This window comes from Aythya ferina, assembly GCF_964211825.1.
Source record: "Aythya ferina genome assembly, chromosome: 4".
Lineage (NCBI taxonomy): Eukaryota > Metazoa > Chordata > Aves > Anseriformes > Anatidae > Aythya > Aythya ferina.
The window spans coordinates 31,013,026-31,035,249 of NC_140300.1; the positions used below are offsets into that span (position 1 = coordinate 31,013,026).

General features: G+C 56.1%; 3 protein-coding genes across 3 annotated transcripts in view; all 3 read left to right on the top strand.

Moving 5' to 3' along the window:
- The first annotated feature begins 2,892 nt into the window (after positions 1-2,892).
- Positions 2,893-6,557, top strand: PRDM8 (PR/SET domain 8). Its single transcript, XM_084517009.1, has 4 exons — positions 2,893-3,079; positions 4,230-4,450; positions 4,592-4,823; positions 5,006-6,557. Exons 2-4 carry the CDS (start codon positions 4,232-4,234, stop codon positions 6,421-6,423), a joined length of 1,869 nt encoding a protein of 622 aa, XP_084373135.1. The 5' UTR covers positions 2,893-3,079; positions 4,230-4,231; the 3' UTR covers positions 6,424-6,557.
- Positions 6,558-10,688: 4,131 nt separating this feature from the next.
- On the top strand, positions 10,689-15,315 carry FGF5 (fibroblast growth factor 5; the record flags this gene model as incomplete). Its single annotated transcript, XM_084518584.1, has 3 exons — positions 10,689-10,986; positions 12,400-12,503; positions 14,440-15,315. The coding sequence occupies 3 exons, from the start codon at positions 10,689-10,691 to the stop codon at positions 14,797-14,799; spliced, it is 762 nt and encodes a 253-aa protein (XP_084374710.1). The 3' UTR covers positions 14,800-15,315.
- A 1,196-nt stretch (positions 15,316-16,511) lies between these two features.
- Positions 16,512-22,224, top strand: part of CFAP299 (cilia and flagella associated protein 299) — a gene marked incomplete at its 5' end in the record, with an annotated part of 209,645 nt that continues 203,932 nt past the window's right edge. Inside the window, 2 exons of the mRNA XM_084519236.1 lie at positions 16,512-16,658; positions 18,145-18,269. Of these exons, the coding sequence (XP_084375362.1) occupies positions 16,512-16,658; positions 18,145-18,269 (272 nt within the window). The remainder of the gene's footprint in view (positions 16,659-18,144; positions 18,270-22,224) is intronic.

A 22,224-nucleotide genomic window follows, 5' to 3' on the forward strand; every position in this document is an offset into this window, starting at 1 on the left:
TTCGTCTTTCCTCTCCTGCCCTCCATCGGAAGGAAGGGAGCCTTCACCCTGCGCGGGGATGCTGCGGCCGGGGGGGCCCGAGCGGGGCCCGATCCCCGCACCCCCAAGCAGCCTGCCCTCCTGCCGCCCGGGAGGAGGAGGAGGAGGAGGATGAGGAGGAAGGCAGGGTGTTCTGCCGCCCCTTCGCGGCTTTTCCCCGGCCTCCTCCGTCCCCCGATCGGCGCGCGATTAAAGGTTTCTGTAAATCTGTTCGCATCCCCTTCACGTGGGGCCCGCCGCTGCCGGCTGTATTGCCCTTTAGATGCCTCTTCCTTTTTTTGTTTTACAATTGTTGTATCAATATAATGCTTCCTTTCTTCCTCTGTCTCTATAGATACAGATATACAAGGCAAACTAAAGGTTTCGGCCGCTATTCAGCGCCTCCTCATTTGTCCCGGAGCCCTAACAGTGGTGCCCTTTCTCTTCTGGCTGCTTTTCCCTGCTTCTGGAGCAGCAGTTATGGGAGAAGCAGATGGCTACTGATTGGGTGAGCTTTGTGGCTTTAATACTGAATACTTTATGGAAAAGGACTTTATCATGCTTGGTTGGTCAGAGGAACAACGGGATGAGATTTATGACGAGAGAAAATAAATCTTTCTAAGTTGCAGGCTCCTTCACACACCCTGTGTTGAGCCGCCGTGGCAGGGATGGAGCCGAAATCCTCCGCATCCTTCTTTCCGTCCGCCCTGCCCTCTGTCTGTCCTGCTTTCTGGTGCTCTCCCTGCACCCACCAAACTTTGGGGGGCTCTCGCTCAGGCCTGACCAGGGGGCAGCCACCCCCTGGAGGGGCTCAGCACCATGAATGTCACACAATCCCCTTGAACAGCCGTAGAGACACCCTAACGCCCAGACCCCACATCCCCTGGAGATGGGGAGCTGGTCTCAGTCCCCCCATTTTCCTCTCCCCTGCCCTGAGAAGGTAAAACCGGGTGAAAGCTTTGTGGGGTTTACACGAGCCCTGGCGCTGCTGCCAAGTAGGGTGAGGAGGGGAAACACCGTGCCGAGAGGCAAAATGGTGAGGTACAAAGTCAGAAGGAATTCATAGCCAGCTAGGGGAAAAGAAAATAATAATCTGAAGCACGCTGCTGAATATCCATTAATACATGGAAGCAGGTCCTGTGTTGGCTCAGGAAGAAGTTCAGGGGAAGTTCAGCCGGGGAGCCGGTGGCATCCCCCAGCCGGGCACGGAGCTGCGTCCTGCAGGAGGCTGGGGATTGGCGCAGGGGGCACCCAAAACTGGGAGATGAGGCTGGAGGGTGGCAGAAGATGCTGGGGGGCAAGGGCGGTGGGGCCCTCCTGGGAGCCCTGGGGAAGGGCCTGTGCTGCCAGAGGCCTAGCTGCGGTGGCTGCCTGGGGGAAGGCAGCCGCTCTGCACGCGTTTCTCCAGGCATCCGGAGAGCTTTGGTTCAGTCCCATACATGTGGGCACCCCAGGGGGCTGCTTCCTGGCCACGCAGCCTGGGACAGTGCAGCTCCGAGCATCCTTTATGCTGTCCCCCCCCCTCCATAAATCCTGGGGAGTCCCCTGGGTGAGCCAGACGCAGCGGGTGCCCCCACATCCCTGCGTTTCGGCGCTGCTCGTGTCACCCTTGAGCTTCTCCCCGTGCTCCAGACAAAGGCTCTGGGCTCCTCCAGCGAGCGGGGCTCCGGCTGCGCTCCCCCAGCGTGGCTAAACGGGAGGCGACCCCACAGGCAGCGGGGTGTGCGTGTAAAGGCATCGTTCTGCGAGGCTCAGCAGCACCCGTGCCCGGCACCCAATTTCTGGCAGCATCCGAGGCTGCCTCAGTGCCCCAAAGTGCCCCGGCCGTCCTCGTTAGTCTCGGGGATTTTCGGTATCCGACGCCGTGTCGCAGCGGCTGCCCAGTGCTTCGTGTGCCGTGGTGGCCCTTAAAATTGTCGCCGATGGAAATAACGGGTCCGTTTTCTTTCCCCCTGCTAATGAGAGACAATTGGACAATTTATGTCACAAAGCGAGGGCTGCAGCATTTAAAAGAAAAAATAAGAGAGAGAGGGGAAAAAAAAAAAAAAAAAAAAAAACGGGAAAAAGGAAAAAAAAAAAATCCGGCTCTGAAGCAGGAATTAAATCCAAATTTTACAGGAATTTTACAGACTCCCGTATTTTTAATGTTTTGTCCGTCTCCGTTTTGGGAGACGCTGGGTTTTGTTGAATTAATAAGATAAACGTTGAAAGCATATTATAGGCAGCCTTTAATCCTAATGCAAGGAAAATCGTAATTATGTCGAGGATAAGTGAATTTGAAAGCCAAACATCAGCCCACTCTCTGATTGCAAGCAGCGCTCCGTTCGCCGCTGGGAACGGCTTTGTGCCTTCTTTTGTTCAGCCCGGGCTTTTTATTTTCTATTTTAATTTGGGGGCGTTTGGGGTTTTGTTTCGTCCGCTCGCGGTCGCTGGGTGGTTTCTGAAGCCCGAAACGCCAGGCGGGGAGGGGGGGAAGCGGCCGAGGCTCCCCGAGTCCCCCGGCTGGGCGGAGAGGGGGTACCGGGGGGCCGGGGGGGGCCGGGGGAGGGCCGGGGGCTGCCGGGGACCCCCGGGGCCGCCCCGTCGGGGGGCGCTGCCCCTATGGGACCGCGGCTCCGGGGGGCAGAGCCGTCGGGGGGGGGGAGGAGAGCCGTCGGGGAAGGAGCCCCCAGCCCCGATCCGCTGGGAAAAGGATGCGGGGGGGTCTCCCCATCGCCCCCCCTTTTCCTCCGCTCAGCGGGGCCAGGTGAGGGCCGGGCGGGCCGGCAGCGAGCGGGCGGCCCCCGAAGGGGTTAAAGGGAGGGGACGTGGGCTGTCACGCGTCATTGGGCAGCTTATGTGCGGCAAACAAAAAGTGTGGGGCTGCCCGCCGCTCGCTCACTGCACCGGGGCCGGCTGCTCGGCTCGCCACCCGGCTCCAGCCCTGCCTCCAACCCTTCCCTCCCCTTCCCCGGGCCATGGAGCGGCGCTGAGGCCGCCGGCAGCGGAGGCAGAGGAGGCCGGAGGCAGCGGAGGCCTTTGTGCCGCTCGCCGGGGCGAGGAGGGTCCCCCCCGCTCCCTGGTGAGTACCCCCCGGCCGGGGGGAGCGATGCCGGGGGGGGGCACGGACGGCCCTGCCCGCACCCCCAGACCCTGCGGGAGCGGCCCCGGCCCGGACAAAGGCAGCGGCCGGGGGGGGTCGGGAGGGGGCCGGGGGGAAGCAGCCGGGGGGTGGCCGGGGGGGGCTGCAGGAAAGTTTGGCGGGGGTCGCTGCCCGCCGCTCGTTTCGTTGCGGGGAATAACGCCCCCCCCTTCCCCGGGCTGCGCCGCAACGCGGAGGCGGCGAGAAGGGCCCCCCCCGGCCCCCTTTCCCGGCTGGGGGCTGGCAACCGGAGGGGCGAAAAGGTCGGGGGGTGCCGGGGCTGGACCCCGAAAACCGGAGGGGGAAGGCGGCGGAGAGGAGCGGGCGGTGGGGAAGAGCGGGCAGCTTGCTCCCGAGCAGCCTCGAAAGGACCAAATTGGATGGCAGATGGGGCGGGGGGAAGGCGGCATGAAAACTAATCGGGTTGCGAAGGGAAAGGGCACCCGCAGCCCTGCGGGGAGCGCCGGTGCTCGGTGCCCGGTTCCCATTTGCCGGTGCCCGGCTCCTTCCCCCGGCTCCTCCGCCCGGCTCCGTCCCCTCGCATCTCGGGAGCCGGGGCTCCCCCTCCTCCATAAATAACCGCGGCGAGGTAAAAATAATTACCTCTGCTTGCTGCTTTTAATTAAAGTCTCGGAGGGAAAGTGCCGGATTATGGTAATGAGCAGCCACGCGTCCCCCTCGCAGAGCGGCCCGGGAGGGCAGCGGGTATGCCAGCGCCGGCAATGACGACCCCCGAAACCCCCTGGCCCCGCTCCGTGCCGGGGCTGGGGTCCGTGGGAGGATTTCTCAGGGTTTTCTCGGGGTTTTCTCTCCCGCGGTTCCCCCCGGAACCATAAATCACGGCGCAGCCTCCCCTGAGCTCCGTTATTTTCTCCTTTTCCAGCGCTGCTGCTTTTCCTATCGAAACCCCGAAAGGCAAACACAACTACCTCCTTTTTGTCATTTTGTTGTTGTGCTGGTGGTGTTTTGTGTTTTGTGTTTTTTTTTGGGGGGGGGGGTCGGTTTGGTTTTGTTTTCCCCCCACCCTTTTGTTTTTATCCCCCCGGCGCCGCCGCTAACGCGCCCGCCTCGCCCCTCTCTCCGCCCGCAGGGATGGAGGACGCCGGCGTGCAGAGGGGGCTGTGGGACGGGGACGCCAAGACGGTGCAGCAGTGCTTGACTGACATTTTCACCAGCGTTTACACCACCTGCGACATCCCGGAAAATGCCATTTTCGGCCCCTGCGTCCTGAGCCACACGTCGCTCTACGACAGCATCGCCTTCATCGCCCTCAAATCCACCGACAAGCGCACCGTGCCCTACATCTTTCGGGTAAGCTCCGCTCCCGGCTCGGGGGCGGCCCCCAGCCCGCTCCCCCCGGGGGCTCCGGTGCCCGGCGGGGGCTGGCCCGGCCCGGCCCGGCCCGGTGCGCGCCGTCGAGGCGGGCTGGCTCCCTACGGCGGCGCCTTGCAGGTGGACACGTCGGCGGCCAACGGCTCGGCCGAGGGGCTGATGTGGCTGCGGCTGGTGCAGTCGGCCCGGGAGCGGGAGGAGCAGAACCTGGAGGCCTACATCAAGAGTGGGCAGCTCTTCTACCGCTCCCTGCGCCGCATCGCCAAGGACGAGGAGCTGCTGGTGTGGTACGGCAAGGAGCTCACCGAGCTGCTGCTGCTCGGCCCCACCCGGGCCCCCGCCCGCGCCAACGGTGGGTGTCCCCCCCCGAGACCCCCCAGTTTTCCCTCTCTGCCCCTTTTCCCGACGGCGGGAGGCGAGGGGACAGCGGGGCCGGGAGGAGAGGCTCCTCTCCTCGTCCCCCGCGGCCCCAAAGGGGCGGCCGCGCTGACAGCCCCCCGTGTCCCTTCCCCGTCCCCCCGTGTCCCCGCTCAGGCTCGCCGCCCTACGCGTGCCCCGAGTGCAGCCAGCGCTTCCAGTTCGAGCTGCCCTTCGCCGCCCACCTGCGGTTCCGCTGCCCCAAGAGGCTGCACGGCGCCGGCACCGGCCCCGCCGAGCCCCACGGAGGCAAAGAGGCCGCGGGCAAGGAGCCGGAGGCCGCCAAGTTCTGCAAGCCGGCCGGGCCGCTCCACCACCCCTTCCCCGACGGCACCGCCGCCACCAAGCCCTCCACGGACTTCCACAACCTGGCGAGGGAGCTGGAAAACTCCCGCGGCGCCCCCGGCTCCGGAGGCTCCCCGGGGAGGCCGGCGCCCCCCGACGGCGCCCCCGAGGCGGCCGGGGGCAAGGCGAAGCGGCGCTACCCCGAGGAAGAGGAGCGGGGCCGCTTCCCCACGGAGCGGCCGGGGCTGCCGTCGGCGCCCAAGGAGGAGCTGGTGTGCACCCCGCAGCAGCAGCAGCAGTACCGGGCGGCCGGCTCCTACTGCGGCCTGGAGGAGGGGGGCCGCCTCTTCGCGCCCCCCAGCCCCGAGACGGGCGAGGCCAAGCGCAGCGCCTTCGTCGAGGTGAAGAAGGCGGCCCGCGGCCCCGAGCCCGACGGCGCGGCCGAGGAGGGCCAGGAGCGCGCTTCTCCCCCGGGGACGGGCACGGGGGGACCCGGGCCCGGCGGGGGGGAGCCGGGGCTGTGCCCCCGCGGCTCCGGGGGGCCCCTGGGCGCCCGGCTGGAGGGGGGCAGCCCGGCGCGGGGCAGCGCCTTCAGCACCGTGCCGCAGCTCGGCGGCGGCCCCGGCGGCGGCCCCGGCGGGGCGGAGGAGCGCAAGAGCGCCTTCTCGCAGCCCGCCCGCTCCTTCCCTCACGGGCCGCCGCTGGTGCTGGGCCAGAAGCTGGGCGGCCTGGGCGAGCCGTGCCCCGACGGCTCCTCCGCCGCCCCCGGCCGCCTGTACGCCGCCGAGGCGCTGGCCGTCAAGCTGCCCGGCGGCGGCGGCGAGGGGGCGGCGGGCGGCGGCGGCGGCCCCGGGGGCGGCCCGGGGGGCGGCCCGGGGGGCGGCGGGGGGCTGCCCAAGCAGAGCCCGTTCCTCTACGCCACCGCCTTCTGGCCCAAGAGCTCGGCGGCGGCGGCGGTGGCGGCGGCGGCGGCGGGGCCCCTGCAGCTGCAGCTGCCGTCGGCGCTGACGCTGCTGCCGCCGTCGTTCACGTCGCTGTGCCTGCCGGCGCAGAACTGGTGCGCCAAGTGCAACGCCTCCTTCCGCATGACCTCGGACCTGGTGTACCACATGCGCTCCCACCACAAGAAGGAGTACGCGCTGGAGCCCCTGGTCAAGCGGCGCCGCGAGGAGAAGCTCAAGTGCCCGATCTGCAACGAGTCCTTCCGAGAGCGGCACCACCTCTCCCGCCACATGACCTCGCACAACTAGCCGGGGGCACGGCGGGGGGCACGGCGGGGGGCGGCGGAGGCGGCGGCTTACGAGTACATTGTTTAAAATGTCATATATTGCAACATATTGATGCATTTGTCATACGTTTCTACTTAAATTATTGAGCACTTATGGTTTAGGTGTAAGAATAATTCTATGTCAGGGTAAATTTTTATTTTAGATATGAAGCTACGGGGGGCGGCGGGGCGGGCGCCGTCTGCGCCGGGCTCCGCTTGCACCGGGCTCCGTTTGCACCGAGTCCTCTTGCACCGGACCCCGCTTGCACCGGGTCCGTTCACACCGGGCTCCGCTTGCACCGGGCTCCGCCGCCCGCCCGCCGCCCCCTTCGCCCCCGCCGCCCGCCCCCGCGTGTAACTTCGTGCCCGTGAAATGGAGTCTCAATAGTTCCGTGTTTCTTTTCATCCCCTCTTCCCCCGCCACACGCACCCCTGGAAAAGATTTATTAAACTTTATAGTTTATCTGGGTATGTTGGATGCTTTGACAATAAATGACTTTATTTTCTTCAACGCGGCTGCACGTTACTCGGCGCCGGGGTGGTGGTGATGGTGGTGATGGTGGTGGGGGAATGGTGCTGGGGTCGTGGTGCTGGGGTCGTGGTCCCCGTCCCGGTCCAGGTCCTCGCCCCCCGCAGCCCCGCGGCTGCCCCGCACCGCCCCGCGCTCGCCGCTCGCTGCTCCTCGGTCCTGCCGTGCCTGCCCGCTCCTTCGTTTCGGTCTGAACCGCATTCTTCCTTTCCTCCTCTCTTTATTTCTTTAATTTTCTTTATTTCTTTCTTTTTTCTTTCTTTCTTTCATTTTTTCTTTCATTAAAAAAAAAAAAATCATTCTATTTTTCCATTTTTTCTTTCTCTTTATTTCCTCTCTCTTTCCTTTTTTCCATCCATTTTCTCTGTTTTCCTTTTCTTCTCTCTCTTCCACCGCTCCCGTTTTCCTCTTTTCTCTCTCTACTGTCTTTATATTCTTCTTTATATATAGAAAGAATATTCTATCACTTCCTTCCGTTACATATTTTTATTTTTCCTTCCATTTTCCTTTCTCCGTTTTCTTTTAATTTTTCCTTTCTTCTTTTCCTGTCTCCCTTTTCCTTTCATTTGCCTTTCCCCTTTCCTTTCTCCTTTTCCTTTCCTCCTTTTCCTTTCTCCTTTTCCTTTTTCTTTTCTCCTTTTCATTTCTCCTTTTCCTTTTCCCCTTATTCTTTTAATTCCTCTTTTCTCCTTTCTCTCTTTTCCCTTTTCGTTTTCTCTTCTCCTTTATTTTTTCTTTTGATTTCTCCTTTCTACTTTTTCCTTTCTACGTTTTTTTTCATATTTTTAATTTTATTTAATTTCTTCTTTCTCCCTTTTCCTTTCCTCTTTTCCTTTCCTCTTTTCCTTTCCTCTTTTCCTTTTCCTTTTTCTTTTTCTTTTTCTTTTTCTTTTTCTTTTTCTTTTTCTTTTTCTTTTTCTTTTTCTTTTTCTTTTTCTTTTTCTTTTTCTTTTTCTTTTTCTTTTTCTTTTTCTTTTTCTATTCCGTTTTTACTTTCCCCTTTCCCCGCTGTGCTTTTCGCTTTTTCGTTTTCCTGTGTCCTCTCTCCCTTTTCCTTTCTCCGTTCTTTCGGCTTTTCCCTTTCCCCTTTCTCCTTCCCTTTTCCTTCCCAGCCCTTCCCACACCGCCAGCCCCCATAGCTCCGTCCCACCCCGCACCTCGCCCCACCGGGACCCTTCTCCCCCCGGCGGTGCCCAGACCCCGGGTACGCAGGTGTGGGAGCTGGGGGGTCGCCCTGGGGGCTCGGCTGGGGTGTGTGGGGCTCTGGGGGGCTGGGAGACTCCCTCCAGGGCGAGAGGGACTTTTTTGTCCCATGAAGTGTATTTTGATTGCTTTTTTTTGCTTTTTCCTCCTTTTTTCCCAAACCTCCGGCCCCGCCGGACGCGTCCATCCCGGGAGCGCGCCCAGCCCCACCTCCCCGCGCTTAATTGCGCTTTAATTACCGCGGCTCCTCAGCGCTCCCTAATGAGCGCCAAGCCGCTCAGGGGGGCTTTCCCGTTGCTGGAGGTGCCGGGGGGGGATTTGGGATGTCCGGATGCTCCCGGGGCCGCTCACGGGCGGGCACTGCCACCTAGCGGGGCTCCAGCCTCTCCTCCAGCCCCGGGCAGCCCCGAGGATGAGGAGGGGCCTTCTTCAGCCTCTCTCCTCTGGCCTCCCTCCTCTGGCCTTCCCAGGAGCGGGATAAGCGCCCACTTTCTGCCCGTTGAAGCTCTCCCCTGCCCTCTCCGGGCTCCGGCTGGTAGAAGAACCACGCGTGGCTGCCAGGCTGGCGCTGGGCACGCCGGTGGTGGTGGAAAATCGGGTACGGAGCCCCCCTCGTAGCAGGCAGCTCCCCAAATGCAAGCCCTGTAGCTCTGAGTACATAAGAAGGGGCGAGCCGTGCGGTTCGCTGGATGCTCGGCGTGCTCCTGCTTTGGCAGGGAAATTGCAAACGTCTCGCTCGGGGAGGGGGAAATATTCCTGAGGTACCGGCAGCGGGCGTACAACAAGCGTGCACCAAGCACCAGGCCAACGGGGAAAGCTGCTGTCGAGCTCAGCGCTGCTCTGACAACTGCTGGAGTGCACCTGTCTGTTTTCCAGCAGAGGCTCCTGCTCATTTCTAAAGACTTTTGCCTTACTTTTAACCAAGAGCCCTCCTCTCCAGGCACCGCGGCTCGCACCAGCACCCTGTTATCCCCTCCGTTTGCCTCCAGTTTGCTCTGTAACCGAGCCTTGAATAATTTAGGTAGCATCGCGTCAGCTTTCAGAGGCTGCTGGTGTGTGTGTGTGTGGAAGGGCTGCAACTGCTAAAGGCAATTAAATTGGATTATTCCAGGAAGTGAGCTATTAGGGTTATTTATTTATTTAGATTCAAGCCTTCCTTTTTTTTTTTTTTTCCCTTTTTTTTTTTTTTTTTCTCTCCACTGCATGGGCACCGCTCAGCCTCACGGAAATGCTAGCAAGGGGAAATCTCCATCCGACAGCTCCCTGTGGGGTCCGTGTACCCCCTGGACCCCAAAAGGATGCTCACAGCCCCCATGGGCCCACGGTGGGTGAGTGAGTGCAGGCCGTGTGCTTTCTGGGGCCGACTGCTGCAGCTGGAAGGAGTAAATGAGCTTTTGACCTTCCTTCAGGTATGTGCATCTATATTTAGGGGCATCTATATTTATCCACATGTGTATATATATAAACACGCGTATCCGTACGGGCATATAAATATATTATATCCTGAGCTGCCGTGCGTGGCTGCAGGATCACCCCGCCCACACCAGCCCGTGCCGTGTGCGACCTTCAGCTTCCTCGCGAGGCATGCCGGAGGCTCAGCCTCCTTCCTGATGAACCCAAACACCGCTGATGGCTCCAGGCAGGATTTGGGGGGTATTTGGTTGGAAAAATGCTGATTTATGTGAGTGATGAGGCAGGGAAGGTATGGAGGTGTTGGCTTGTGTGGAGGCAAGATTTTCCTGATAGCTTTTTGGGGATGAAAGAAAGATTTTTGGGGAATCTGGAGAGGGAGAAAGGGGGATGTTGGCACCAGTGATGGATGCCTTTCTGCTGGGAAGAAATCTGGCTGGTGGGGCACGGGGTCAGTCTTGGGTTTGGGGCATGTCTTGAGGTCACAGCACTGTCAGTGGGAGGCCATGTGGATGCTGTTCCCAAATTCTGGGAATTGGAAAGGGAGGGCTGCTGGGTGCTGACACGGGCAGTGCCAACGAGGATGCTCTTGGGGGCGAGGGGCTCTCTGCGAGCCCCCCGGGGATGCTGCCCAGCGCCGGGCTCAGCCTCAGGGCCTGGTGTGGGATGAGACAGGAGGGAGGGGAAGGGAGGCGAAGGGAGGGGAGGGGGCTTCTCTGGTAGCCCCCAGCCCTGGCGGAGGCGCAGCTGCCGGCTGTCATCTCCCGGCGGGGCTGCAACCCAACGCCGCCGTGCCCCGGAGGAGCCCCGGGGCTCGCAGCCGCTCCCCCCCCGTAACCCGAGGCGCAGCCCCGGCTGGGGGGGTGGGGTGGGTTGGGGTGGTCCACGGGGGAGGGCGTGGGTCTATGGGGGGCGGCCCCGCACCCCTCGAGCCCGGGCTGGGGGCTCGGGGCTCCGCACAGGTGCGGTGCCCCCCCGGGCGCACACAGCGGGCGGGAGGGGCGGCCCCCTGCCGCCGGTGCTGGGCGGTGGAGCGGGGATGCGGCGCCCTCCTCCCGCCCTTCCTCCTCCTCCTCCTCCTCCTCCACCTCCCTCCCGCCGGCAGCATGAGCCCGGCCTTCCTCCTCCTCCTCCTCCTTCTCCTCCTCCTGCCTGCCCGAGCCCGGCGGGAGCGGCTGCCCGGCGGGGCGCAGGCGGGACGCAGCGCCCCCGCTCCTTCTTCCTCCTCCTCCTCCACGTCCTCCTCTTCCTCCTCTTCCTCCTGGGCCGCGGGGCCGAGCCGCTTCCCTCGGAGCCGCCCGGGGCGGCGGCGGGGCCGGCTGTACTGCCGGGTGGGCATCGGCTTCCACCTGCAGCTGCACCCCGACGGCCGGGTGGACGGCGCCCACGACGCCAGCCCGCTCAGTGAGTGCAGGGGACGGGGGGGTGCCGCGCCGCGCTCGCCCCCCAAGCCCCCTTTTTCCACCTGGCCACTCTCCCACCCTTGCCCCGTAGCTGGCGGAGCCGTGGGAGCCAGCCACTTGTGGCCTTCGGGCCCGCGCCGTGGGATGTGGGTTGCAGGCATGTGCCGCTGATGGCGCTTCGTGGCATCGAGGTGCAGCCCCATGGGCATGGGGACAACGCCACCGACCCCCAGCAGGTGCCCCTTGGTGTGTGGGGCCTGTGGGAGCCTCACTTCCTCCTTAAAATAAACATGGGAAGTGGCGGAGATCCGATACCGCGGGGCCGGGGGCTTAAGTGTGGCGTCGTGTTTTCTCTCGGCATGTTAATCCCTGCACTCCTTCCTCCGGGGCCACTTTGTCCCAGGGGGAAAACAGAGCCCTGGGAGCAGCCACTGTGTGCCCCGAGGAGCTGTGGTGTCGGTAAGAGGACAGGAGGGGACATCGGGTGGTGGGGACATGCTGGGACACCTGTGCCAAAGGGACAATGACACTGTGCAGGGGTGCGAAACGTGGCAGTGGCGGTGAGGAGCGATGCTTGGCCCTGCTGTGGGATGAACTATGGGTCCCACGTGCACTCCTAGGGTGGGGAGCTTCAGGAAAAAACTGGTGTTGGTGGTAGCTTCAGCCCCAAATCTGGCATGCACTTCTACATCCAGGTTTGTGAGGAGTTGGGGTGAGGTGGGTGGCAGCAGGCTGGCTGCAGAAATGCAGGGCTCCATGCTCCTGTGGCTTCCTTTCTCGCCCTTGCCCACTGCCCAGATTTTGGAGATCTGAGCTGTGGCAGTCAAGCCTTGCTGGCCAGCACCCAAAAGGAGGGATTTCCCCAGGTGGGAGCTTGTTCTGTCACAGCTGAGGCCGAAATCACCCCCTAAACCACAGCTCCTTGCAAACCCCCCAGCACCAGCGCGGGCAAGACCAAATTGTGTGGCTGTACTTGGCTCTGAAACAAGTGAGAAATCTGGGGGGGAAAAAGAGTTTTTCCTGGTGCTGTGGATCCCGTGAGGGCCCAGCAGCACTGGCACAACTTGTGAAGCCATGGGGCTGGCTGGGAAACAAGGCACCCCTGGTTATTTGCAAAAAAGCATCCTCAGCCTGAAAGCCCTTTGCTTTGTTCATCACGGGCTTGTAGCTTAGGACACAGCTCCCGCCAGCTAAAAATAATAATAATAGGACAAAACTGATAGCAGTACTGGAGTAAATGCAGGTTTTTATGAGTGAACAAGCAGCTGTGTTGCACAGAGACAGGTTGCTGAAGAGCAGGGTCTTTTGGAGGTGAAATGCAAACGTGAGCTTTTTATTTTTTATTTTTACTTTTAATTTTGTCACGCTGATGTGGAGAGAACTGTGATTTATTTTGGGATTTCTGTCATCCTAGGTATTTTGGAAATATTTGCTGTGTCTCAGGGGATTGTAGGAATACGAGGAGTTTTCAGCAACAAATTTTTAGCGATGTCAAAAAAAGGAAAACTCCATGCAAGTGTAAGTAAACCCCCGATTATCAGTACATACTGCGTATTGACGGCGTTGCGACAGCTGCACACACACGTGTGTGCAGCAGCGTTGCTCCGGGGCACCTGCGGCTGCCGGGAGGGCTCTGCAGGGCCGAGGGCAATGGCTTGCGGGAAGTGTGGCTGCCTGCCCTGTGGGGGTGAGCCCAGCCTCACGGCCGAGATGTGGGTGTTAGCGATGTGCTGGGGCTGCACAAGCCCACAAGTTGACATAAAGCGGTATTTATGTGCTTGCAAAACTCCCTCGGGTTTTGTCGGAGCATTGCTCCTGGAACCTAATCATACAGAAATGGTGAGCGCGTCGCTGCTGATTTCTGCGAACTGGACGGAGAGGCTGGGGAAAGTGGGAATATCTGGGTGAAGGTAAAACAGGGAAAAATGAGCACAGCAGGAGCAGTGTAGGTAGAGAGGAGCAGGCAAAACACACAGTGAAAACATGAGATGAGACCAAAGCAAACATGAAATGAGATGGAAGCATCGCCGAGTATGGTCCCCAACCCTCCCCTGCAGTTCATAATGGCCCCATTGTTCCCCTCGACGTCTTGAGGCATGCCGTGGTGGAGGCAGAAATTAAATCAAACCCCGTCCATGCATGGTTAATTGCTGCTGTAGACAGGGCAGCGTGGAAGCGACCTTGGTGAGGGCAACGAGCAGCGGGACGAGGGCACACGATGCTTTACTCTGATGAAAGCTGTCAATTTGTAGAAACTTGACCCAAACGCCTGAAGATGGCTGGGCTGAATAACACTGATAATGCAAAGCCTGCATCTGTTGTTCCTCCCTGCCTCGGTGGGATAAAGTTATTTCATGGCCTAATGAGTGCGCAGCAGCACAAAGCGCGCCCTGCGCCCGTCACTCACGGCTGCGCTTTGATGCAGGAGCCGCTCCGGTGCCGTTGTGCTGTGCTGCGGATCACACCATGCCTGCGGGCCTCTGGGCTGCTCTGAAAATTGCTCTCTGGGTTCGCAGCTTCCCAGGAGAAGTGCCTGGGTCAGACCTAAAACCTCCCTGTGGTGTGGGCAATGCAGTTATCTCGCCTGAGCATCGCTGTGGCTGTCAGGGCATCGCAGAGCAGCTGGTGTGAGCAAAGCTGTGTCCAGAAGGGGGATGGTTGTGCATGAGCAGTGCAGCACCGTGGGTTCATAAAAAGAAGGGAAAGCAACCAAAAGTTGCCAGGATCACATTTCTTCGATGCAAAGAGCGAAAGGAGTCTTAATTCAAGGTGTTCCGGGGGAAAAAATGTACTGCATGCTGGGATTCTGTGCCTTGGTAAGGTTCAATTTTTCTGGTTCAATTAGGAGTTGAAAATCCATCCCAGCCCCATGGACCTTTGGGTGGTTGTAGGTGATAGATAGCTGGCGTTACATGCTGTCATCGGGGTCAGGACTTGCTCGATGTGCCTTGCATTTTCTTCTGGAGATGTGGCTGCAGTCAAACACCTTACCCCTCTGCCTGCTCACCTGGCAGCCCCTAAACCTGCTGCTTTGCCAACTTGCATGAGAAATGCTTCATTTTGTTGGGATGGCAGGGAGTAGAGCTGATGGTTCATGGCGGTGGGCTGCCTTATTCCCAAAACCCCAGCGCTGGGGGACTGTGCAGCCCCATTTACAGGAGGCGATGCTGTGATTGTTTTACAGATAGCAGGGGGCAGAATGACCCTAGTTGATTTCAGAAGAAAATGGAGGTTATAAATAACTCCAATGCAATTACAACCTGCATGCCAGCTGCCCATGTAGGCTATCAGACACAGGTTTGGTGCCAGAGTGATGTGTGCAAGGAGATGGAGTGGGCTTTGGGGTCCTCGGGCCAGAGGCCAAAATTGCGGGGTGTCCACTGTACTTGGAGCGGTTTGGGAGAGCAACGGCAGTGCTAACCCATCTTTGTGTCCCCCCCCTTGCTTTCCACAGGCACATTTCACATCCGAGTGCCAGTTCCGGGAGCGCTTCCAGGAGAACAGCTACAACACCTACGCCTCGGCCGTGCACCGCGGCCGCCGCTCGGGCCGCGAGTGGTACGTGGCCCTCAACAAGCGGGGCAAAGCCAAGCGGGGCTGCAGCCCCCGTGCCCGCCCCCAGCACGTCTCCACGCACTTCTTGCCCCGTTTCCGACAGCCCCCCCCGCCGCAGCTGGCCTTCACTGTCACCCGGCCCGAGAAGAAGCCGCCACCACCTCCTCCACCACCACCACCAAAGAAAACGGCAGCGGCCACCCCGCCGCGGCACAGCCATGGCCCTGTCAAGTACCGCCTCAAGTTTCGCTTCGGGTAGCCGTGCCAAGAGGAGGCTGCAGGGATTTTTGGGGAGGAGCAGAGCCTGGTACCCCTCCCCATTCCCAGTTGGGATGGATGTGGGGGCACTGGCAGAGCGGAGCGGGAGCTGCTGCTGTGGATGGGGAGTGAGGCGCAGGCGTTGCTCTGCTGCTGCTGAGGGAAGCCATGAGGGGCCTCCGCCTCGGACGTGTTTTCTTGCACCGTTTTCGCTGGTGATGCTGTTGACAATCATTTTCGTACAAGAGTTACGTCCAGTAACTCTCAAGTGCCAGAGGGTTTTGGAACTGTGTTGGCAATAATATATCTCTTTGTAAAGGCTGTTAGGGGGAGGACGGCCATTTGCAGATGTGCAGCCCCGTGGATACACTGATCAGAGTTGGTCTGCACACACCTGGAAAACATTTATGCTGAACCTGTGGGGAACCATAAAACCTCTGCTCTCCTACCAGGGCCTCACCCTGCACTTCATTCATTAATTTAAATGTGGTGGTGGTATTGTAAGGAAGAGCGTGGTGTGGCAGCACTGGCAGCGAAGCTGTTGCAGGTTAATGTGAGCAGGATGGGCCGAAAACCCCTCCTGGTCCCAAACGGGTTTGCTGGTCAGAAGGAGGCTGACAAGGTGAAAATAAATGGGTAAATACCTCTGTTAAACTAAAAGCAGTCTGTAGCTGACTTGAGAGAGTTTTAAGCAATAAAGGTAACTTTTTGAGTGTGTCAACCTTCTTGCGTTTCACAAGCCTTGTCAGCCTTGCTGTGCTTTTGTTTGCAGCTGGCAATTGCATCTGAACCCTTTGCGAGGGGCACAGAGCTGCCTGGCCTCCAAGGCCGGGGGTTAATGAGCAGGCTTGCTGCAGGCAGCCCTGCAAAGGGCACCGGGACATGTGCCCTGCTGCACCTCACCCGCTGCAGGGCTCTTGCATGATGCCTCGAGCTCTTTGTCAGCAAGGCTGCAGACAGTGCTATTGCACAATGTGCACCAACTCCTAAAACTCGATTTTTTAATTTTTTTTTTCTCCTCTTCCCTTTGCTTTCTGAGTCATCTTTTACCGCAGCCTTTGCAGATATAAAAAGGCTTCAGACACTGATTAGGCACGGAACTGCATGGAGAGAGGCGCGGCGCTCGCGAATGTCAGCTCAAAGCGTGATGCTAACAAGTGCTGAAAAAACTGAAATGGGGAAAAAAAAAAAGCGAAAGAAAGAAAAAATAAAGCAAAAAGGCAAAGGAAAATAAAGGAAAAGGACAAGTAAAAATAAAGGAAAAACACAAAAGTAGGGCAGAAAGCAAAAAAAAAAAAGGGGGGGAAGAAAAGAGGAAAAAGGCAAAAAAGTAAGGAATAGGACAAAGAAAAGGCAAGAAAAAGGGGAAAAGGGCAAAAAGAGCAATGGAGGGAGAAAAGGTGAAAAAGGAAAAAAAAAATAATAGGAAGAAGCAGAAAAAAAAAAGCAAAAAAAGGAAAAAGCAAAAGGCAAAAAAAAAAGCAAACAAGGGAAAAACAGCAAAAAGAAGCAAGAAAAATGCAAATTAAAAAAAAAGGCGAAAAAAGAGGTAAAAAACAAAGACAAACAAAAAAAAAAAAAAAAAGGGGGGAAAAAAGACCCAAAATAAAAGAAGGTAGAGTCCCTTCCGTTCCCGCCGGGCGCCCGCTGACCGGCGGCCGTTGGGGCGTCCTCGCGCTGGCCGTTACCACAGCGGCGGGCGGGAAGGGCGCGATGGCTGAGGGGCCGCCGGAGCAGCCGCCGGAGGAGCCGCCGGAGGAGCCGGAGGAGCCGGAGGAGCAGCCGGCGGAGCAGCCCTTCGGCTCCTACGAGCAGTACCTGGAGACGCAGGTGACGCCGAGGGACCTCTACTACCTGGAGGTAGGCGCCGGGAGCGGGCAGAGGGGTCCCGGGGGGTGGGTGGGGTGTGGAGGAGCCGCGCTCGGCTCCTGAGGGGAGGTGGGCTGGCAAAATGCTGCTTGGTGTCTGGTAACTGCCCCACTCCTCTCAGCGTGAGCCATTTGCAGGTGGTGTGGTTGCTGTGTGCAGGTAAGCCCCCAAACTGGGCTGAATTCAGTCTGAAGCGGAGCATGGGACGTGGCAGCAGAGCTCACGGTGCAGCAGGGCTGGCCAGAAGCTCTGGGAGCTCAGAAGCAAGCCTCAAGTTGCAGGTCATGGCCAGGAAGCCTGTTGTGTGAGCAGCAGTTTGGTAGCTGAGGTCCACCCAGAGCAGCCAAAGACAGCAAGAAACGCCCCTCTGTCTAGAAGCACAACATGAGGCGAATGCAATGGGCCTGGCTCTGATGTGCAGTGCTGCCTTTGAGCCATTGCTGCACTGTTTTTTTAGCCAAAACAGGGAAGATCTTGCTGTGTCCACTGCTTATGAAGCATGACTTTGAGCCTGAATCATAGTGAGGGATGCGCGTGGTTGAACAAGTCACATCATGGTGATACTCAGCTGGTGCTGACCGCTGAATATTTGGTCTCTAAAAATGACAGTGCCCATTGCTCAGTGGAAAACACTTTGGGTTAAGTCACGAAAGGTTTTCTGTCACAGGCTTAGAGGCAGCAGGTATTGAAAACAGTCACCGTTGCCTACTGGTTTGCTTTCAGAAAGGGCCTGTCTATCCTCTTTTGGCTCTAAGAAACCCGGACCTCTTCTGGCAGCTTTCCTGCACTCCTGAAAAGTTGGCCAGAGCTCCTGGATGGGTGGAAGTGGCAGGAGGTATTTCCTGTGGCATTTTGCCTGTCAGAGCTTATCAGGTGCCCCAGCCTGGAGAGGAAATACCTCACTGCCTGAGCACTGAACTCATCAGTGCTACTCTGCTGTGTGGAGGTTAAATTAACCTCAGGAATCATTTTCCAGCCAGACATATAAAAAGCAAGACACGTGTTCTTTCCTGAGGTGAGGTGCAGGAAGGAACCTGCGGGCCTTCAGCTGCTGTGCTTCCTTTGCTGCTGACCGATGTGTCTTGGATCTGCCAGCATCTGTGGTGGCATTCAACACAGAGTGCCTAAGGCCTCTTGGTGAGGTGGTGCAGAGCTGTAGCTTTGGGTCTGCCTTAGGCTCCAGTGATGCACAGCCCACAGGTTACCTGCGGCCCTGCCTGCCTTGGTGCAGCTGATTTCACAGGTGTATTGGGCAGATTGCCTTCAGCTTTGCCCTATTACTTTATCTAGCTAAGGAAGGGCCCAGGAGCCCTCCTCTGCTTGCCAGAATATCTGCAGGGTAGTGTGGGGGCCTGCTGGGAGGTGGTTCCTCTGGGTGTAGAGCAGAGCTGTGTCCCTGCAGCTCAAGTTGTCAGTGGGGGCAGCTGGGGTCCAGCACTGAACCTGCTCCCTAACCACATCCCTCTTCCTCCCGCAGAGCGAGGAGGTGGCACGGCAGCTGGCGAGGCTCGGCTTCATCGGCTCCAAGGATGTGCTGCAGCGGGAGGAGTTTGAGGCCCAGCAGGCAGCGGCAGCGGCACTCATGGCATCAACCTCTCAGAAGTAAGTGTGTGCCCGTGGTGCTCCTCACTGGGCACCTGCCCTGGAGCTTTCTGGAAGTTCTTTCACCCTTACTGAATTCCTTCCACTCTCTCCCTCAAACAAAGTCATCCCCAAAAGCAGAGTCCTGTCTGTCAGGCCTCATTTGTGGCAGGGATTGTATTGTGTCTCCACACCCTTCCCCTTGCTTCCCAATACCTGTCAGGGATGTGCAGGAGGAATGAGGCAGCTACATTGCTTGGGAGTTGGGCTTGGTGATCCTTGTGGGGCCCTCCCAACTCAGCCCATTCTATGGTTTGAAGGTGATAGGTATGTTTGAGACACCGAAATATTGCTGCTTGGGAACAGAGTAACATGCTTTGATAGGCAGATTGTCTTTCTGGAGCTGCAGCCAAGATATAGCAATTTTCTAACACCTCAGATTTCTGGGATTAATATTTACAGTATGGTGAACGTACTGATGGGAAAGAGGTAGTATATGAGAAGGGGAAAACCTTTTCTTTCCTGGGCCATTGTTAGACTTTGAGGATTGAGTTGTGTAGCCTACAGTCCTTTTCCTGTCAACAGCAATAGGTAAGCTAGTCCTGGACCCTTGCTAGTGTTTCCTTGAGATCAGGGAGACTGAAGTTGCCGTGGGACTGCGTGTTTAACGTAGTGTAGCTGAAACATATCACTCTTAGGCTTATGAGAATGAGCACTTGGGAAGTCTTAATCGTCTTAGGAGGAGGGCCTGGTTGGTATCATTACAAGGTGTCTGCTCTTTTATGGCAGCTATTTCTCTTCCATTCTTCCAAGCCCTTGAAAAGAGTGTAGATGTAATCTCCAAAAGTCTCTAACAAAGGAAGTTCAAGCAGTGCATATGGTAGGTTTCTAGGCTGTTTTTTCCTTTTGGCTTTTGCCATCTCATACTTGTTACAGCATGTGTAGCTACAGCACATGCTTTCCAAGAAAACTCAAATTGCTCTGAGAACTCAGTGCTTTGCAGAGCAACTTCATCATATCTTGGGGCTGGTTCCCTCCACCGTGCATTTTATGTAGCCTTTTTTCACTCTGTTTAGCCAGTCTGTAAGTGTTAACACATTTAACTGTTTTCTCTTCTGTTTTCTCCGTTTGTATACCTCTTGAGAGAAGGAAAAAAAGAAAAAAGAACAATAAAATCCACAAAAAAACACCTCTTCCCTTTTCCAAATAGCCAACTTTTTTGGTGCTTTGCTGTAAGTAATTATACATGTATACCATTGTAGTAATGCGTACTTTATCAAGAGGCTGGGTGAATAGTAGAGCTGCTGAGCAATCTTTTCCTCCTGTGGTGCTCTTCTGCTTTCATACTATAGTAAAATTATCACTTACTAATTTAGCAGCATTAATCAAGTGCCTTTCATAGTGTTTGTGGGATAAGAACATATGTACAGAGTAGTTATGCTAACACCATACTTCATGTACAGTCCTGTAACAATTTCTATTTCAGGCATAACTTAAGCTTTTTTCAAATAATTGACTGTTGTTTCATTATATGGGGAAACTCATTTTGCAGAATTGAAGGCTTAATTATCTGAATACAGACATAAAGGATTTATTTTGTGTCCTACATGTTTAAACTTCCAACTGCGTGTGGCTGGTACTCAGTTTGTGTGCAGCCAAATGAAGCTGATGGTGACAGTGTTGGGTTGATGACATCAGGAGAGAAAACACTAAGCTCCAACAGCTGACTTGTTGGTCTTGTAATGTTCTTGTAAAGCATGCTTCCAAACTCCTGATGGGTATTAGTCTTACAGAGATTGCATTGGCAGAGGGAAGAACTAAAACCAGAACTCTCAGATGCTCTGTCTGCAGTGGGCTTCCATAACTCCTCTTTTACTTTAGGAGTTCCTCTCTCTGTGGTTCGAAACACTTTGTGCAGGCTGCATTAGTTGGCAGACTTATTGTTGTGCCTCCTGCTTCTGCAGCTGTAACACTAAATAATCATAAACTTATTTTTTGGAACTGGGGTTGCCTTAAACTAAATTTACTAACAGGGAAACTCTAAATTGCAACAAATGACCTCTAAGCCTAGAACCTGTGGAATAGCAAGAACCTAACAAGACAGAAATCAACAGATGATTTCAAATACTAGCCAACTTAAGCATAAAGAAGGTGGTCATTTTTTGGGCGCTTCTCTTTTTCTGGTTCTTGCTTAAATGTAATGGTCACGGTTTGCTCAAGGGCTGCATTTTTGTGTCTTGACTAACAGTAGAAAAAGCAGCTTTGGTGTAGCGACATGTTATTACTGTATTGCGAAGCTGTCCTGATCAGAAGAGCCAATGTGTTCCCTCAAGTGTTTTCACTGCTGATGCTGTTTTCTACTGAATCTTTACCTCAGCTTTCCAAAAACCTCTTGCTTAGTTAAATAGCCTCGTCAGCTAAGGCACATGCTTGGTAGCGTTGGTAGGACTTCTGTTACAAATGGTGAAAATAAGATGCGTACAAGTTGCAGAAAATGGATTTGGGTGGGCTGGTGGGGGGAGGCTGTCTGTAAAAGATCAGTTCCTTTAAAATCCTTTGCCCTTTTTCCAGTAAAAGTGGACATGGTCACAGTGTTAGGCTTGGGTGTGTTTCTGTTAAGAACAAAGGATCAGGATAATAAAAAGTGAACTGCAGACCTTGAGACTCAGAAGCAGAAAATGCCTTCTGTACTTAGCAACAAGGGTGTACATGTGTTCCTTTAGCATCTGAATTGAAGAGGGCTGAGCCCTAGGGTTTGTTTTTCTTTAACACCAGCAAACTGGAAACAAGAATGGATTTTGTGATACTTCTTTTCCTTTTTATTTTTTATTAGACCATCTCTAAATGTGGGTGAGGTTCTTGGTGGTTCTTTCTGTTATCCCACCTCTGTCATTCAGGACAATCTCATGTTCCTGAAAACTTTCCTGTAACTTCTGTGATATTGATGTTAGAGAGGAGCTGTGTGTTTCATCTGGAAAGTCATAAGATAAATAAAACTCTGGCTGACATCAGTGCATGTCTGTTTAAATGGAGAAAGGACAGGAAAAAACTGTTACTCCTCTCAACTGTACATACGGTTTTGCCTCCCAGTGCTTTAAATCCCTCTTCTTACTGAAGACATTGTTGCAGCAATAGGTTGCAACTACTTTTTTGTTTTGAAGCCTGGATCCTGCTACATGACATCCTTAGCCACATTTTAACGTGGGATTAATGCTTCTGCTTATGTGGGGGCTGCTCTGCTTTCACATGTATATGAAGTGACTTTGGAATTGCACCTGAGTCTTCACTACCTCTAGGATTTAGTTTTAAACAGCACAAATAAAACTGCAAATTGCTTCCGTTTCAACTCCTGCTCTACCCATGTCCATATTGGAAAGGTGTCTTTGACAGTGCTCCTGCTCGTGGGGTGGATTGCATAGCTTTGAGTTGTCTCTGTTCCCTGTCCTCTGTGCGTGGAGCTACCGAAACTGGCCGAGAAGCAGTGGCTGAAACTAGGAAGATGTTTTTGACAGGAATCCTGCATCTCTCTGCTGCAGGGTTTGGGTGCCTTACTCGATGTAGCCAGGAGGGGCCTCCCTCCACTTAAGATTCACAGCACTCGAGCTTCGGCTGACAGTTTAGTGGTATGAATGCCCTCTGACAAGGAGGAGGTGGGAGGAACAAACAACTGGAACTATCTTTGTTAATTTTGTTCGTGGAAGAAAAGGCTGCTACTTCTGTTCAGAGTATTAGTGCTGAAAAACTCAGGCAGGGTGTTAGAAGTGCCACATGGCTATCTCTGGGCAGGGATATTTACATCCCTGACCAGAGAAATGCAAAAATAGTGTCTAGGTACAGGCTGCTCTGGAATGGATTGCTGGATCTCTGTCCTCTGAAATGGATCCTTTTCATGCGTACCTTTCATTTTTACTTTTTTTTTTTTTTTTTTTTTTTTTCCCCTCCCCTCTTGAGAAGAGCATGAGAGTGATTTAGTAGC